The 15,338-nt window shown below is 39.3% G+C and overlaps 1 protein-coding gene across 1 annotated transcript; it reads left to right on the top strand.

The window, feature by feature from the left end:
• Positions 1-2,729: 2,729 nt before the first annotated feature.
• On the top strand, positions 2,730-7,589 carry MAD2L1 (mitotic arrest deficient 2 like 1). The gene is made up of 5 exons (XM_065877685.1): positions 2,730-2,936; positions 3,719-3,865; positions 4,814-4,934; positions 5,924-6,027; positions 6,748-7,589. Exons 1-5 carry the CDS (start codon positions 2,864-2,866, stop codon positions 6,918-6,920), a joined length of 618 nt encoding a protein of 205 aa, XP_065733757.1. The 5' UTR covers positions 2,730-2,863; the 3' UTR covers positions 6,921-7,589.
• The last annotated feature ends 7,749 nt before the right edge of the window (positions 7,590-15,338 follow it).

Here is a 15,338-nt window from a genome sequence, read left to right as displayed (position 1 = left end):
ACTTCAAGTTCTTAAGTCACATGTGACTAGTGTCTATGGTACTGAACTGAACCAGACTGAAAGAAGGAGGAACAGAAGCCAGGAATCCACATAGTTTGCAAAATACCCAAGTCATTCTTTCACATGCTCAAGTTTGAGAACCACCACTCTAGATGGTCCACTACACAATCTATTCTACTACCATTACTGAATTTACACTTGAAAAAAAATGCCCCTTTAATTACAACAATCCTAAGAATTTAGAAATCCTTGTACATCTAGTTCAATCAACTCAAATGGGTATTGGTATTCAAAGCTCCCTAAAAGTGGCCTTACCGCCAACCTGCTCTCCAACTAGAAAACATTTTGGGTTCTTCCATGAAGTTTTCCTAGGCAAATATTCAAATATTTATTTAACAAATATTTGTGGGGCACCCAATAAATGTCATTATGAATCCTCTGCCAAAACAGGAAGATACAAAAGATATCTTTAAATAATGATAATGTAATTGTTTTCATTGCAACAGTGAAAGCAGTGCTCTGAAATAGCACTATGGGATGCTATGAGAGTTCTGCATAAGAGCAGAACCTTATACCCTGAGGGGTAAAAGAAAATTTCTTTCATGCAGTAACATTTAAGTTTAAAAAGTATGGATATAATCAGAAATTTGAACAGATAAATCTCAATTTCTGGGCAGAGGAAAGCACCTTACAAAAAGCCCTGAGTTTGAAACATTACTAAAGGAGTAGGCAGGTTAGAATAGTAACCTGAAAGGAGGCTGCCAGGTAGGCAGAAGCCAGATAAGGTCCAATTTATGAGCCTTCAACTGTTTTTTAAGTATGCATATTTAAACAGAACTAGATTACAAATCCTCAAAAAGCACAGACCATGCTTTCTAAGCCTTAATCATTTCTTACACCTCCTCCTAGAACACAAAGAAAGTATTAACAAATACTTCCTCTATATATGGAAATCTCATATATTTTGCCAGCCTTCTAGAATCTCCAAACTTATACTAACGATTATTTGCATCTACTATATTATTGTGAAACTGAAGGAAGTCTTTCCTGAAGTGCTAAGTAGTAAGTTCCTTAGAAAGAGAAACAATTTATACATGAAGTAAGGTGGGCATCATGCTCTACCAGCGTGATGCCAGAATTCTGGCTCTAACCCAAAATCCTGGTGGAAGGAATAAAAAGGTGGCGATTTAAACACACGCATACACACTTGTACCACAGAGACTAAAGAATGTAAGGAAAATATTTCACAGGGTCAAGTCAGCTTATTACCTCTTATACCTGTTTCACTCTTCAAACTGATCAAATTCTGATACCTAACACTGTGACTAGGCAGAGTTCTGAGATGGCCCCCCAAATTTGTGGCTTCTAGGGAGCATATACTATATAATCCCTCCCCTTGAGTGTGACCAGAAATGTAATTATGAGGCAAAACCACTTTGAAGATTAGCTTCAACAAAGAGGAAATTATCTGGCTGGGACTGACCTAATCACGTAAGCCCTTTAAAAGGACCTCCCCGAAGTCAGAGAGACTGGAAGTGGGAGAAGGCCTATGGAAGGGCTACCTGGCAAAAGCACAAGGCTGGCCTCTGGCCAACAGCTAGCAAGCCAATGAGAACCTCAATCTAAGAACAAGGATATTAATTCTGCCAGGAACCAAGGAGGTCAAAAGAGGACCCCAGATTTTAGATGAGATTCCACCTGCAGACAGGTGCCTTTACTTCAAACTTATGAGACTATGTAGAGCACCCAGCTATGCCATGCCCCAGACTCCTGACCTAAAGACTGAGATAACAAATGGGTGTTGTTTTAAACTAATTTATGACAATTTGTTACGCAGCAATAGAAAACGAATACACTCGGGCATTTTTCTCATATAATTAACTGGTGGTTAAGTTTCTCAGACTTCATTTTACGAATAATTTTCCCAACTGCTTTAAGTATAAAATTGTTTCACATCTCACATGAACATTAGCTGTGCACTATCTCCTTAATACTTCTTATCCTAACATTAAAAGTCATTGAATTTGTGAGTCAAAATTCACTGAAAAGCTCTTCAGTGCTGATGGGCCTTTTTGGTGAGGTGACCTTATCCCTGACCAGTCGCCTAGGGGTGGAGGGGTATACAATGCAAGCTGGCCCAGCAGACGCAGCCACCTGCTGCCCCCAGACTCCGCCTCGCAGGGAGGGGGGGCGGGGCATAAACGAGCTGAGCCCAGGACAGACGAGGGATAGAAAAATGCAAGCAGTTCGTCCCTTTAACCCCTAACCCAATTTCTCAAGAAAAGCCGCCCACACAGTAATCCCTCTAAAACTGTGGCTAGGCTGCCGCGCACGCAGTTGCTTTACGAATTCCCAAAGCATCTAGCATGTTCCAACCGCCCACCAAGGATCCCTGGGGCCACTTATGCCGCAGCTGGCGGACAGTTCATATCACTTTAAAAATACCTTTCAAACTAGGGAACTGTGCTCCTTGGTCGCTCTGTCCCCAGACCTAGGGAGCGGCCACTAAAACCTGGACCTACCATCTTCCCCCATGGGCGCCAGGCAGCCCGCCGACCACAACTACCGGTGCCCAACAGGGGTCCTCCCGAGCCTAAACACTGGGAACAGTGTCACCACGCCTACCCACTGCGCCTGCGCGAACGGCCGCTCCTGCGGAGGCCCAGAGATCTTGCAGGACCCAGCTGCGTAGGGCGGGGCCTAACTGCGTAGGGCGGGGCCTAAAAGCTTGTCGCGCCTGCGCGAGGGGCCGACGGCGTCCTGCGTCGTTACTTTTGAAACAAGTGGCGGGGAACTGCTCTGGAAACCCCTGGTGTTGCTGTCTGCCGGGTGGAAGCGCGTGCCTTCATCCGTGGACCTGGCCATGGCGCTGCAGCTCTCCCGGGAGCAAGGCATCACCCTGCGCGGGAGCGCCGAAATCGTGGCCGAGTTCTTCTGTAAGTCCTCGCGCAGGCCGCAGGGCGGGGAGAACGGAGCCCAGGCCGCCCGGCAGGCCCGCGGTTCGGCTTCCGAGGCGGGGGGAAGCCGGGTGGGCCGGAGCGGCCCCGAACCCAAGCCCTCTCAGCCCCGGCCTCCTGCCCGGCAGGAGGAATCTGGGAAGAGGCGGATGCAGGCGCCTCCTCCCGACGCGTTGCTAATGATGGCGGAGGACGCCTAGGTGCTGCTGAGGCCTGCTTTGCGGTACAGCCCCTTCGCCGGGAGTTTCTTTAAAGTGCAGAGCTCACCCCTCACCATCACCCCCGCGAGGTGAAACTGGTCGACGGTGATGGAAGCGCCGTCCTGGACCAGGCCATTTGTACCTTCTGATAGAACCTGGCAGAACTTGTGAGGATAAAAGGAGGAAAGAGAGAGGGGGAGAGGCTTGCCTGGGCTTTGAACTAGTCAGTCGGTTGCCTATTTTGACATCCTCTAACCACACAGTCTGAATTTGGACTTGTTTTACAATGAAATGAAATTTGCCACTGGGAGATTAATGCAGTTTGGCATTTTTCTTTTATTGCCACATAAATGCAGGTATCACTTTCTCTCTTACTTAGAAGCAAGATTTTAAGGATTTTTAATGCCACTTTGTACCTATTCTGCTTTCAGCAAAACACAGAAACACGTGTGTTTAGACATTTACAGCTTTACACCATTAATGAAACCATAGCCACATCTAAATATGCTTTATTTCCCGAAGTTACAAAGTGACAATGACTTTAATATTTCTTGTTTTCAGCATTTGGCATCAACAGCATTTTATATCAGCGTGGCATATATCCATCCGAAACCTTTACTCGAGTGCAGAAATATGGACTCACCTTGCTTGTAACTACTGATCCTGAACTCATAAAATACCTAAATAATGTGGTGGAACAACTGAAAGGTAATTAATTGTAAAACTGAATTCAACCTGTGGGACTAAACTTAAAAAAGAAGAACTACTAAATAACAGAGCGCTCATTAGAATTTTCTTATTTTCACCTATTTCCATTAGTCATTTTTTTTTTTAAATCCTGCCCGAGTCAGTAGCCTTTTCTCTCTGAACACTCATCTTTTCCTTTTCGCTCAAGAAGTTGCAGTATTGTTGGATCAATATTTGTTATCCATCTATTGCTTTTCTTTCTTTTTCTAGAATTCCTATTAGTTTCTCTTTCATGTTTCTCTCCACTTAGGAATCCCATTTCTAATTTTTCTGTGTTGTGGGATATTTTGCCCTATCTACCCATTTGACCTTCCAAATTACTAGTTCTAAAAAATGCTACAGCTCTCATCTTTTTTTTTCCTTTTTAATTTTAAAATTCACGAATCATTTTTGTTGTTGTTTTAAGTAACTTCAGTTTTTAAATTACATCATTGTATTTTCGTAAACTTAAGGGCTAAATCACCCATAGTCATTCATAGGGCTGCACTTGGATTATTTGGTGTGGTACCTCTTAGAACTAAACTCAAACCCTCCCTGACTGAGTCAAATTTTCCTATTTTATGCTTTCATTGTACCATATTTTGCACCTGCATAGCAGTTACAATTTTAATTTCATGTTAATTGGTGCAGTGATTAGGTTAATGTTATCTCCTACACTCTTGCCTTGGATTAGGATGGAAGTACCGAATGTTTACAATCCTATCCTCAGCACCCACTGCTATACCTGGTATAAATACTGAGAATTTGAAAACAGGAGCTAGGTTATTGATGGGGCAAGTTTTCTGTATAATTTGGAGGAGATCCAAAATAGCAGTGGTAGATATTTGCTGAGGATAGGAAGTGGGACACGAGAAAAGAGTTGCTTTGTAATGCAGTGGACCAAAAAAGATGCCTTGTTATGTGTTACAGAATGGTTATGCAAGTGTTCAGTGCAGAAATTGGTGGTAGTCATCTCAAATATTGAAAGTGGTGAGGTCCTTGAAAGATGGCAGTTTGATATTGAGTGTGACAAGACTGCAAAAGATGACAGGTAAGTAGGAATTTAAATTATTTACACTTTCATATGCTTATTCTAAAACTTGTTTTCTTTACAAAATGAGTTCTAATTATATTGAACAAGTTTCATAGAAGGTATAGTTTTTTTCTAGGATGTTTAATTTGATCTTCAGTCTTCTGTGGAAAAGAACTGTGCTTACTTTGGCATGTCACTGACTTGTATAGTATTGCCTTTAGTCTAAATTGGTGAATTTCAAACTGTAGTATTTATGGTGGTATATGCAAAACTCCATACAGTATACTAGGTGGCCCATTTTATGAATTGTTTAAAGGTACTTTTAAGCTTAAGGGATTATCCTAGACTCTCCCAGCTTAAGATGCAGCTCTACTGTATTTCACTTAATGCCACAAATTTCCTAAGACACTTCATAAACTCTGAAGTTTCCAGACTACCTGAATGGGAAATACCCATCATTATATGCTAATGACTAGCATTGTCCTAGGCATCCTTACCTGTAAATTCAGAACCATTTCTCATAATGAAATGTAGTTTGCTTCTGAAGCCTTTGGTCTCTTAGGAAATGTTTAGCTTATAAAAATAATTTGATATACAATTTAATATCTTATTTGAGACAATAGGGAATTAGACATTTAGGCATTACTAAAAATGCCAAAATGATTATACCAATTAAATATTTTAGATACCACTGTTATTTTTTTTTTAAGAGGTACTGAAGTTTTCCTAACTTGAAGCACTTGGCAAATTTTCTGGTCATCTGATACAAAATGACCTGATCCTAAGACCAACCATAAAAAATGATTGGAAGGATAAATGAAATAATAAAAATACATACTATGCCTACTGTGGTATTATGGGTCCTAATGATGTACTCATTTTCTAAAAAGCTCCTTTTTAATGTATTACTTACTTGATTTTGGAATCATTTAATTAGATAAATAATCTTACAGATGTTTTAAATAACTCGTTAAAACTTAAATTAATTGATTTGGTTTCTTTGGTAGTGCACCCAGAGAAAAGTCTCAGAAAGCTATCCAAGATGAAATCCGCTCAGTGATCAGACAGATCACAGCTACAGTGACATTTCTGCCACTGTTGGAAGTTTCCTGTAAGTATTATACAACGTCACATTGCCTTAAATTTGTTGGGGAAAAGACTAAGCTACTATTTTAAGAATTACCCCTTTATTAAATTTTTTCTTAATTATCAACATCATGTAATAAAAATGAGAAAGCATTATAAAGGAAAAGTAATGTTATATGCATTCTGGAAAATTTGGAAATGCTGAAAAGGAAAGGAATGAAAGTATTCCACAACACTCACTCTTGAATGTTTTGATGTAATTTCTTTCATTATCTTCATTTCTTACACACTTTTATGTATTGATATATATTTAAGACTATAGCTATAATTGTGTCTTGCTTTTCTATCTTCCTTATTCCTTCAAACATCAGATATGTCCTGAAAACCTACTATATGTCACACTCTGTTCTAGGCACTAGGATACATCAGTCACAGAACCAAGAAGTTAGCTTTACTGTAGGTTACATTCATGCTATCCCATGTGATTGATTATACACTTTCTACAAATATTTTTAACGGTTTTTTCTTTAAAGAAAAAAAAACTTGAATTTTTCATAAGATAAAGTGAAAGGAGTGTGATATTTTCTGTACTACAGTAAATTTCCATTGAAGAAAAGCAGTGAACTAGTTTTACAGACCAGGCTAAAGTACATTTCTAACACTGTGTGGTTCAAAATGTGAGGGAGACAGGGCAGGTAGTTTTACTTTTGAAAAAATAATGTACCTTATTTTATCCCCAATTTAGGTTCATTTGATCTCCTGATTTATACAGACAAAGATTTGGTTGTACCTGAAAAGTGGGAAGAGTCAGGACCACAGTTCATTACCAATTCTGAAGAAGTTCGTCTTCGTTCATTTACTACTACAATTCACAAAGTAAATAGCATGGTAGCCTACAAAATTCCTGTCAATGACTGAGGATGAGCTAAAGACAGTAATGTACTTGTATCCTCAAATGTGGTTTTCCTGAAACCAAATCAACTTTAGTTGATATATTTCATTGGTTGATTTTTAGATGGGGAAAACTTACATTATACTTTACTGAATCTGTGCATAATTGTTCCATTCCTTGGTACCTGTTTCACTTTCCATAGGGCTGATGTAAGTTATTGCACACTGTTGCAAAGGGAACTAGCAGATTTCATTAGCATTGTAATGTCAGTTCCTTTGAAGGTAGTACTGTAGATGGAAAAACTTTTGCCATAAAGCTAAATGTCTTTCTAAATCAGACCTTTTGGTCAAGAGCTTGACTCAGAATACACAGAAATATTTAAATATAAAATAGAGCAAAAGAAATATGAATATTCAGAATATTTGTTTAGATCCTGAAAGTAACTAATGATAGTCCATAAGTAATAAAATATTGTTCTTATTAGGTCCTTTTGCCATTTCATTTGTATAGTTTCCATATTGAAAAATTTTCCAATTACTTGATTTTAATTTATATAACTTGAACCCATGAAGCTATGGATATTCCTACTGTTCAAATTGCTATGATACCAAACTTTTAAGAATGTCCTTTTATGTTTTATAAAATCAAGCTTTAAATGACAATGATGAAATAAAGTTAACTGTGTATGTTTTAAATTTGTCTTACAATATTTTTATATTGGTGTGGTGTTAATACAGCTAAATAGTTATGATGCATTAAGTACAGCATATTATTTCTTATGCCTACTATGGTTGTAGGGCCTAAGAATTCAAAGTTGAGTAAGTCTTGAGGTACTTTCAATTTAGTGGACAAGCTTTTATTGTACCCCCTTCATCTCATAACAGTAGATTTAAAATAAACATTCTTTTTGTAAAATGATAAATGTCCTTTGTAATTAATTCAGTTTAGCAAATTTTGGATTGTAGAACCTTTCTATACTCTTAGCCTATTGTTTGTCTAATTTTCCATATACAGTTGACCTTTGAACAGTGCAGGGACTGGATCACTGACCCTCCAGGCAGTTGAAAATCCCAGTATAACTTACAGCCAGCCCTCCATATCTGTGGTTACTCCATACCCCTGGATTCAACCAGCTCCGGATCGTGTAGTACTGTAGTATTCATTACAGTACTGAAGCTTGAGATCTTATGAAGGATAGGAAAATATATGGCAAAGGACCATGAAGTAACCAAACAGGTTTACTTCATTATGTATTTGTCTTTATTATTTCACCTGGATAATCTTCTCTCTGATCCAATTGTGTGCTTGTTAAGAATAAAGGAAAATGTCTTACATCCTTTCATCTCTTAGAGCTGCTGGACAAATAGGTGCCAATTTTTGATGATGGGTATCGTGAATGCTGTTGCAAAGGCCAATCTCTAAAGGGTTCTTGAAGCTGTCTAACTGAGGTTCACCCACAAGTCTTCCTGAATAAGAAAGTAGGTACTCAGAAATGGAAATAATGTTTATTTAGGGATGGTCAAGAGTCAACATTTAAATTCTTGAGCTGTTCATAATCTGTTTAACATTTGAAATATGCATTGAGAAGGAAAGCAGAAATAGAGCTTGAGTAAAAATATGGAGAGAGTTGAAAATTATGGTCCTATTTTTAGGAAATATGTTTGAAAGTTTTTATAGAAAGCAGTGACTGCTTCAGGAAACACTGAATGCCCCTTTGTTAAACAATGGGAATAATAAAATGTGGTTCTTGCTCCAAAAAAGCTCACCAGCAGCAACATTATATATTGCTGAAAATACATTTCTGTCATTTATGTTTCTGACAAATTAAGTGATCCTCATATTACTACTTTTGTGATTTATTGTGGTACTTACTTCTCTCTCCTTTAAGAGTTATGTCCAGAAATTAATGCTCTGGATTTGAATGTTACCTTCAATAACAGGAGCTTCTGCCATACAATCTATTGCCTGCAAGTTACTCTATAGTATCAGTTCTGCATCAACTAGGCTCTTCCTTTTTTGAAAACAGAAAAAAATTGGCTTTGAAAAAATTTAATGGAAGAATATTAGCTATGTAAAGAATCAAAGGAAAGGCTGAAAACCAGAGAACTAGGGTAGCCCCAGGGATTTTCAGTGACAAATTTGTGAACTCTACATGTCTTTATGTAATATATGGACCACTGGTGTTACCCAGTGATCTATCCAAATGACTCAGATTGCTGGTTTAAAAAAAGTGACAATGAAAAGCTTTGTTTGCATTTTAACAAGCTGCGATGTAAGACTAAGAATTAGGGGAAACTGCATTTTTAAATACTTTGATCATTTCATCTCAGCCAACATCGTTAACATGGTTAAATTAGACTTCTTACACCATTTTGCATGTTAACTGTTTACTCTTGTGAGGATTCTGAGGAGCCAGTCTTGATCTTTCTCACCTCTTACAGATTATGTATCAATTCAGAAATACACATATTGGAGTTGAATGGGAGCCAGGCTATGAGCTTTACTGATAAAGCTAGATTGGAAAAGCTTTGGCCTAAGGTTCCAGCTGGACCTGTCCCACCCTCCTTCTACACCTTCAGCCTCACCCTGGGAGGAAGATATTTAAACCAATAGATGAAAGAACGGTGACTGACTTCATACCATGTTAAACAGAGAGAAGCTAAGATTCCAAGAGAATCTGGTGGGCTTCTAGACCTGCCTGGGCTCTGACTCCGTTTTGCTCACCATAGGTAGAGGAATGAAACCATGTTCCAGTTGAGCCCATCAAGGTTTGAAGTAGAGCTCCAGAAGGGACTGAACCACACCTGGTCTTCAGGATCCTTCTCTCATTACCATCAATCAGACAAATCAAGCCTCCATGGGAATTTTTACACAGAGGTATAACAATCTCATGTCTCCATTGGCTTTTGTTGTAGAGCAAACAACCATAACATAGCAACAATAAGCATTTTTTCCTCCTTCAAGTCTGCAGGTCAGCTGGGGTGTTGTCTTCATTCTCACCTAAGTCTACAGGTCATGTGTTATTCTACCACTGAAAGGGCAGTGACTAGCCAGAATTCTTGAAGCTTAGTTTCAGAACTTGCACACTGACCCTCTTCCACATTCCACTGGCCAAGGCAAGTCTTACGGCTAAGCCAAACTTCAGTGGGGAAGGGAAGTATACTCCTCCCAAGGAGACGGGGGAGAGGTGTGAAAATACGGTGAAAGGATCTAATAGACCAGGGGTTGGCAAACGTTTTCTGTAAAGGGTCAGATACTAGTTTAGGCTTTGCAGCCATATGGTCTCTTGCACCTACTCAAGTGATTCCGTCATAACTTGAAAGCAGCCTTAGACAACAAGTAAACGAATGAGCATGGCTGTGTTCCAATTACAAAAAACAGACGGTGGCCTATATTTGGCACACAGGTTGTAGTTTGCTGACCCTATAATAGATCTGTTTGCTGTTTTGTTCACAAATATTCAAACCCCTCCCTGGCTCAGAGCAATTGATTTTGTGATATTCAGGGCTCACATTTAAAGCAACATCATTTGTTTTCTCCATCCATGGTATCTCAAATGGGATGGCTCTTTATCCCATATTCTGCAAAACACAACTGGCTATTTAAGGTACTCCTCAGGACACCCCACAGTGAATTTTGATCTGAAAACTGGGAAGGGAGGTTCTTTGGCGCATGATGCGTACGAAGAGATTCAAAATAGCATAAAGGCTACACGCCTCCATTTTTAATCACTACATAAACATGCATGCTGAATAAATGTTACTATTAGAATGCATTCAAGTCTCTTAGGTTCATTAACCTCCTATATATTTTAGCATATGAACTCCAAAATCATAAGCATAATAAAGTAGGTATCCACATAGACATTTAATTTTTCTTTACCTTCTGTTTCCATTTAATTGCTTAGTCTGTAAAATTTATCTTAATTTTATTTTCTGTGAAAGATCAGAATAGCTATGATGTTACATTGTAATGCCTGTATTTTCCACCAGGTGTCACTAATGTTGTAATACTTAAAGTGAATTTCTTCTGACTCTAAATTAGACTAATATTCTGCTTTTCTTATTGGAAGTTAACATTGGGATTTCTATCTACAAAAATATGAAGGAATCAGAGGGAAAAACACAGCATCTGTCTTTTGCTAGGCACTTTACATGAACTATTTCATTTAATTCTCAGGCTTTAGTGCACAAGCGGAATCGTGGGGTCAATGGGCATGCAGATGGCACTATGTTTTTAAAGTTTAGATGGCCTCTTTTGACCTCAGCCAAGGAAGCTCATTTGACTCCACAACAAGCACATCAAAAGCAATTCTTCACCCTCTTCTTAATGGTTCTTACCTTCTACATCCTTTTAGCAATTGAGTGTCTAGACCAAATTACTTTTCCTTTACTGGGCTTTGAGTTTCATTGGTGAGTTTGTATTTACACTTTCCTCAGGTGACTTTGACCATGAATGGAAGGAACCAAAACAGAGAGGACTTTATCCTATGCCTTATCTATATTGTTTATAGAATAAATCAAGTGTGAATTTTCAAGCATCTGTGAAACAGTTTTCCAACTAATCAGAAGAATTGTTCATTTAACTACCTCGGTTACTCCTTGGGGAATTAATTTTTGGCTTAACTTGTAAATAACATTTTCTCATTCATTTCTTACTCAGTGTATGAAATTATATTTCAAGTTATTTTGTTCAATGTGACCATGATAAAGCTTTGTGTTGGAACAACTATGGAATAGAACCAGTCTGCTAAACTTCACATTTTACTAGTTATATTTTCTAAAAACAGATCTTTAGCCATCTTTCCATTCTTGAATATGGATTTGAAAGTCAGCAGTATTAACCTATGCTTATTTAAAAAAAAAAAATCTAGCTGGGAAAGCTACTTAATCTCCATTAGAGTTGACAGTCCTGTTCTAATCTGGCAAAAACATTGTAGCCCTAGCAACAAAACTATTAGAAAAGGCCTAGAGAGAAAAATGTCAGAGTTGACCCTCTGATTTCACAAGTCAGTTTATGTTACCATTTCACCTATTTTTGTCTTCCTACCATCTGATCTATTTTTATACTAGAGAAACATAATATAGTTTCATTTGTTTGTGTAAAGTCCATTTTCATCAACATTTATCTGCATCATTTTGCTATGTAAGCTTGTTTGCACAAAGGAACTTACATCAGATCAAAAGCTTCATTGTCTTGGAATTTTATGTGTGGAAAAGGCTTCCGAGTATAAGCAGGCCAACCATATTCCATTTCCATGCAAGGGAAAGCTCTCAAACGTCTTTAAAAACTATATAGATACAGACATATTGAGTGGATGCCTAGACATGAATATGATTTCTATCTAAATGGCAGTCTCACTGTCTAAGTGCAAAAGTTAGTGGTTTTAAAGATTGAGTCAGTGATACCCAAAATATTTCATGTCTAAAATACAGTTCTTGTATCACTGTAGTCAATCATAATAGTCAATACAGCTCTTTAGAAACCAGTTCAAAGGTTCCAGATCTAAGAAAGGAAATTTATGGGCAATGATCATCTACCATGTGCCAAGTACTAGTTAGGTACTTTACACCTGTTCAGCCTCATTCCTTCTAGGTGCATAGAGGCTGGGGCTGGTGGAGAAGTGGGAGACTTGGGCTACAGCCTGTGGTCTTGGAAACTGGTGATGGGACATGGGGAGAGCCATGAAGCAAAGAAAATGATGAAGTCTGAGTCCCAAATGACAAGTCCTCTGGAGTAAGAAATAGCTCCGAAACCTCAATTCAGGCTGTGAGGGAAGAACAGTGTGGAAAGAGAAGGACTGGATCCAAAATGAACGTTTTATAACTGCTGACGCCCAGTGAGTCCCAGAGGATAACCGTGAAGGAGCACTGCGTAGGGAGGAAGAATCCTTCATAGAGTACCTTAGGCTCAACTTGTGGGCAGGGAGGGGATTCGTCATCAAATTAGTACCTTACATGCATTATCTCAATCCTCACAACCCAATGAGAGTTACTATCCCCATTTTACACCTGTAAAAAGTGAGATTCGGGAAGGTTAAGTAATTTGCTCAGCTTCAAACATCCAGAATACATTCCCAGGCCTGACTCCAAAGCCTGTATTCTTACTGTATCTCATTGCCTCTCAGAGACTAGGGAACAAGGAAGGGTCCCCCTGTTCCAGGATGCAGACTCAGCCAAGGAGACTACTACACCACCTGCATCTAACTCCAGCTGGAGAAGTGAAAACTCACGGCCACAATGTTTGAGCGTCAAGGTACACTAACTTTTTAAAAAACTCTTTTTCATAAGAAGCTGTCACTAAATGTTTATTAACACAGAGCCTTTCTGCTGTGTAACAGGAGCATTCATTTTCTTGCATCAACATTTTCTTCTCTCATTCCTTTCACTTGTTTTTGTAACTAATGCTGTGTTGGAATTTGGGCTTCTGCTTTATGGGCTTTAACCAGTTTGAGAAATAGACACAGAAAACAGATTGAAATGTATGTATTATCATCTATATTACGGGGTTTCCTAGTAAAGCTGAGTAGGAGCAAGAGGCTTGCACCTAAAGCAGAAATAGGTTTGCTACTACTCCCCCATAAATGAAATGTGGAACAGTCAGACAACTTCGGTCTTCCTCACTCAAGCCCAACTCCAGCATGGGAGTAAGAAGTGCCGCTCCCTGAACGCCAAAGCCAGAGTTAGAAAGCACTGTACCTGAGCTCCAGCAAGCCTTGGAAAGAGTTCTTTGTTGCTTGGGATGGTGTGAGAGAGAAGGTGGAGAGAGGGGCCCCCAATATTTCTCCAGTACCACTTTCCATCATCAGGATCAGAGCAGAAACCTGAAGAGTGGAGTAACATGCATCCCTCCCAGTATTTGCCAGGTTTTTTTTTTAATATAAATTTATTTATTTTATTTATTTATTTTTGGCTGCGTTGGGTCTTCGTTGCTGCGCACGGGCTTTCTCTAGTTGTGGCGAGCAGAGGCTACTCTTCATTGTGGTGCATGGGCTTCTCATTGCAGTGGCTTCTCTTGTTGTGAAGCACAGGCTCTACGCGCGCGGGCTTCAGTAGTTGTGGCACGTGGGCTCAGTAGTTGTGGCTCACAGGCTCTAGAGCGCAGGCTCAGTAGTTGTGGTGCATGGGCTTAGTTGCTCCACGGCATGTGGGATCTTCCCGGACCAGGGCTCGAACCCATGTCCCCTGCATTGGCAGGCGGATTCTTAACCACTGTGCCACCAGGGAAGCCCATTTGCCAGGTTTTTAATCTTTTAGCATATTACGATGCAAGTGTGTTCCACTGGCATTATGCCAGTTGATTTTAGGTAGCAGGGTGATGGTAACAGGAATTTTAAAAAAATGTTAGTAATTGTGTATTTTAATCTGTATTCAGAAAAATATATAACATATTTTAACATATCATGAGCTAAAGATTTTTAAAGTATACACCTTATTTTTTTTTAATGTATCAGTATTGGGATGGGTGATATGCAAATAAAAATCACGAAGGCAGCACATATATGAAGGAAGGCCGGGAAATGATGTTATAAGACACTGTACTTAAGTCAGAAGTAAGCCAGGGCGGGCTGCATGCTCAGAGTGCTGCTGTGCTCTTACCATCCTACACTCCACTTCTTTCTACACAACGTTCCCCTCTGGAACTGCTGATGGGCATTTCACTTTTTGTCCACAAAAGACTCTAACAACATGAGTCAGACAGGATTCCACGCAGCACCCTAAGCTCAAAATTCACTCCCTATTCTATTCTTATCACTAATTATGTCCTGTCACATTGTCCAAAATAGATCATCAGACTTTATGAAACGAACACAAAGACTGGATCAACAACATAAAAATGTCCCAAATTTGAACAATAGGAAACTCTTATTTTTCAGCTTCCTCAAAACGAAATCCCCTTGTAAATAAAAGCCCATGGAAATTAAAGTCCAAATGCCTTCATTCCCTATTTTATACAACTGGCTCAGTCTCAGCCGGAGGGTCTTAGTTGCCTGGATTCCTATATCTGCAGCTGTGTCCTAGGCTGTCTTTCATAGGAATATAGCTTCTTCACCCTCTTTAAATTCAAATCTCTAGTTAGCTCTACTCTCCAAGGGGAGGGTAGCCACAAAAGAAACTGCAGCTCCACTACAGAAGTTATCACAAACAAAATTATGATCCCCAAATTAAGTGAATGGTATCATGTGGCTTGACATTGCCTTTCTCAGCCAAAGAGCATGGCAGATAACTTAGTGGTACCTGCACTGGAGACAGTGAGGACCTGAGAACACCTGGTTTCAGTCCCATGGCAGGTCAGCCAGCTGCACCAGTGTCGATCGAGTCCACAGCCTGGGAACCTGTGTTTACTGACCAGTAACTGCCCAACAGTTGTGCTTCTACATGTATAATATATTTGTGTATTTCTTCGTGTTTTTTCTTGTTTTGTTTTGTTTGGGTGATGCTTGT

Source organism: Phocoena phocoena, chromosome 5, assembly GCF_963924675.1.
Source record: "Phocoena phocoena chromosome 5, mPhoPho1.1, whole genome shotgun sequence".
Taxonomy (NCBI): domain Eukaryota; kingdom Metazoa; phylum Chordata; class Mammalia; order Artiodactyla; family Phocoenidae; genus Phocoena; species Phocoena phocoena.
This window is presented reverse-complemented; position numbering and strand designations above follow the sequence as displayed.

Bases quoted from the DNA above. Each gene is read 5' to 3' on its own strand.
- MAD2L1 (XM_065877685.1), top strand. From the start codon at position 2,864: ATGGCGCTGCAGCTCTCCCGGGAGCAAGGCATCACCCTGCGCGGGAGC. The intron at 3,866-4,813 runs GTAATTAATTGT...TATGTGTTACAG, and splicing joins TGTGGTGGAACAACTGAAAG to AATGGTTATGCAAGTGTTCA. The intron at 4,935-5,923 runs GTAAGTAGGAAT...TTTCTTTGGTAG, and splicing joins AAGACTGCAAAAGATGACAG to TGCACCCAGAGAAAAGTCTC.